This window comes from Monosiga brevicollis, genomic scaffold (assembly GCF_000002865.3).
Source record: "Monosiga brevicollis MX1 MONBRscaffold_142 genomic scaffold, whole genome shotgun sequence".
In the NCBI taxonomy this organism is placed as follows: domain Eukaryota; class Choanoflagellata; order Craspedida; family Salpingoecidae; genus Monosiga; species Monosiga brevicollis.
This window is the reverse complement of record NW_001865151.1, coordinates 1,612-2,725: the sequence shown is the minus strand read 5'-3', so window position 1 is coordinate 2,725 and position 1,114 is coordinate 1,612. Positions and strand designations below refer to the sequence as shown.

Genomic DNA, 1,114 nt, shown 5'->3' with positions numbered 1-1,114 from the left:
GGCAGCGGGGAGCAGCAACCCTCGCCCGAGTCCGCGAGACAGACACATCATTCGATTCCTAACACACCATCGGATTTTTTGACCATGTCTTCGGACGAAAGCGACTCCCCTCCTCGCTCCACCGCACTCCGCGCGCCCACCCCTATCGCCCCTCCCGCGCATGATGGTGACAGTGACACAAACGGCAGTGCCACGCCTGAGCCATTGGTGCAATCACCTACACCCGCTCAAATGGTGCTGCCAGATCCATCGGATACACAGCAAACCCATTCCGATCCCTCTCCGCCCTCGGCTTCACCCCCTGCCACTGCCATTTTGCCCGCTGCCATTTCACATCCTGTCGAACACAGTGAGCATGCAAACTCAGCCCCACTTGGCGAAGTCAGTGAGAGTGAAACACACGATGCAGCGGGCGAACACAGTGAGGGTGAGCAAGATGTTCTTCTCAGCGATCCTGCTCCGCCCATCGCTGCCAACGTGCTGGATGCCCAGCGCAAGGTCCTGCTGAAGACATCTGGCCACAGGCAACTCCTCGCCTGCCCATTTGGGCTTTGCAAATGCAAGGGGCCCCGCCTTGACCGCAAAGCCTGGGTCAATCATGTACTACGCGAGCACCCCTACGACGAGCAAGCCACTGATCTGGTCAAGCAGGTGATGGAGGCCAAATTGGTCGCCCAGTGCAACAAGTGTCACCTCTTCTTCGAAGCTGCTGGTATCAGTCAACACCGCTCCCGATGTGGTGCCAATCTGAAGCGAGCGAGCGAGGCGTTGTTTCATGCGGCTGGACACGACCTGCTTGAGATTATGCGTGGCGCTTGGCCCCAACAGTGTGTAGGGTCTCGCGTCAGCGTCTGCGAGCTGCTTAAGCTCGCCCGGCATCCACTGATGCAGCGCAGCCGCTACCCATCCAACGCCACCGAGACCAAGCTGATGGCTGCCACCCTGAGCCAGCTGTATTGGTCTGCCGTCCATTCAGACTATACCGCTGAAGAGCGAGAGATGTGCTGGGCTTTGATTTTGGCCTTGCCTAGCATGTTGTTGTCTGCTCCCTCGACCGCACTGTCTACGATTGACCTGCGCAATATGTTTCACGATCGTCTCCGTTGGCTTGTGA

At 58.3% G+C, this 1,114-nt stretch overlaps 1 protein-coding gene across 1 annotated transcript in view; it reads left to right on the top strand.

Moving 5' to 3' along the window:
- Nucleotides 1-231: 231 nt before the first annotated feature.
- Nucleotides 232-1,114, top strand: part of MONBRDRAFT_30626 (uncharacterized protein) — a gene marked incomplete at both ends in the record, with an annotated part of 2,474 nt that continues 1,591 nt past the window's right edge. The window contains one exon of the mRNA XM_001751069.1: nt 232-1,110. Within this exon, the coding sequence (XP_001751121.1) occupies nt 232-1,110 (879 nt within the window). The remainder of the gene's footprint in view (nt 1,111-1,114) is intronic.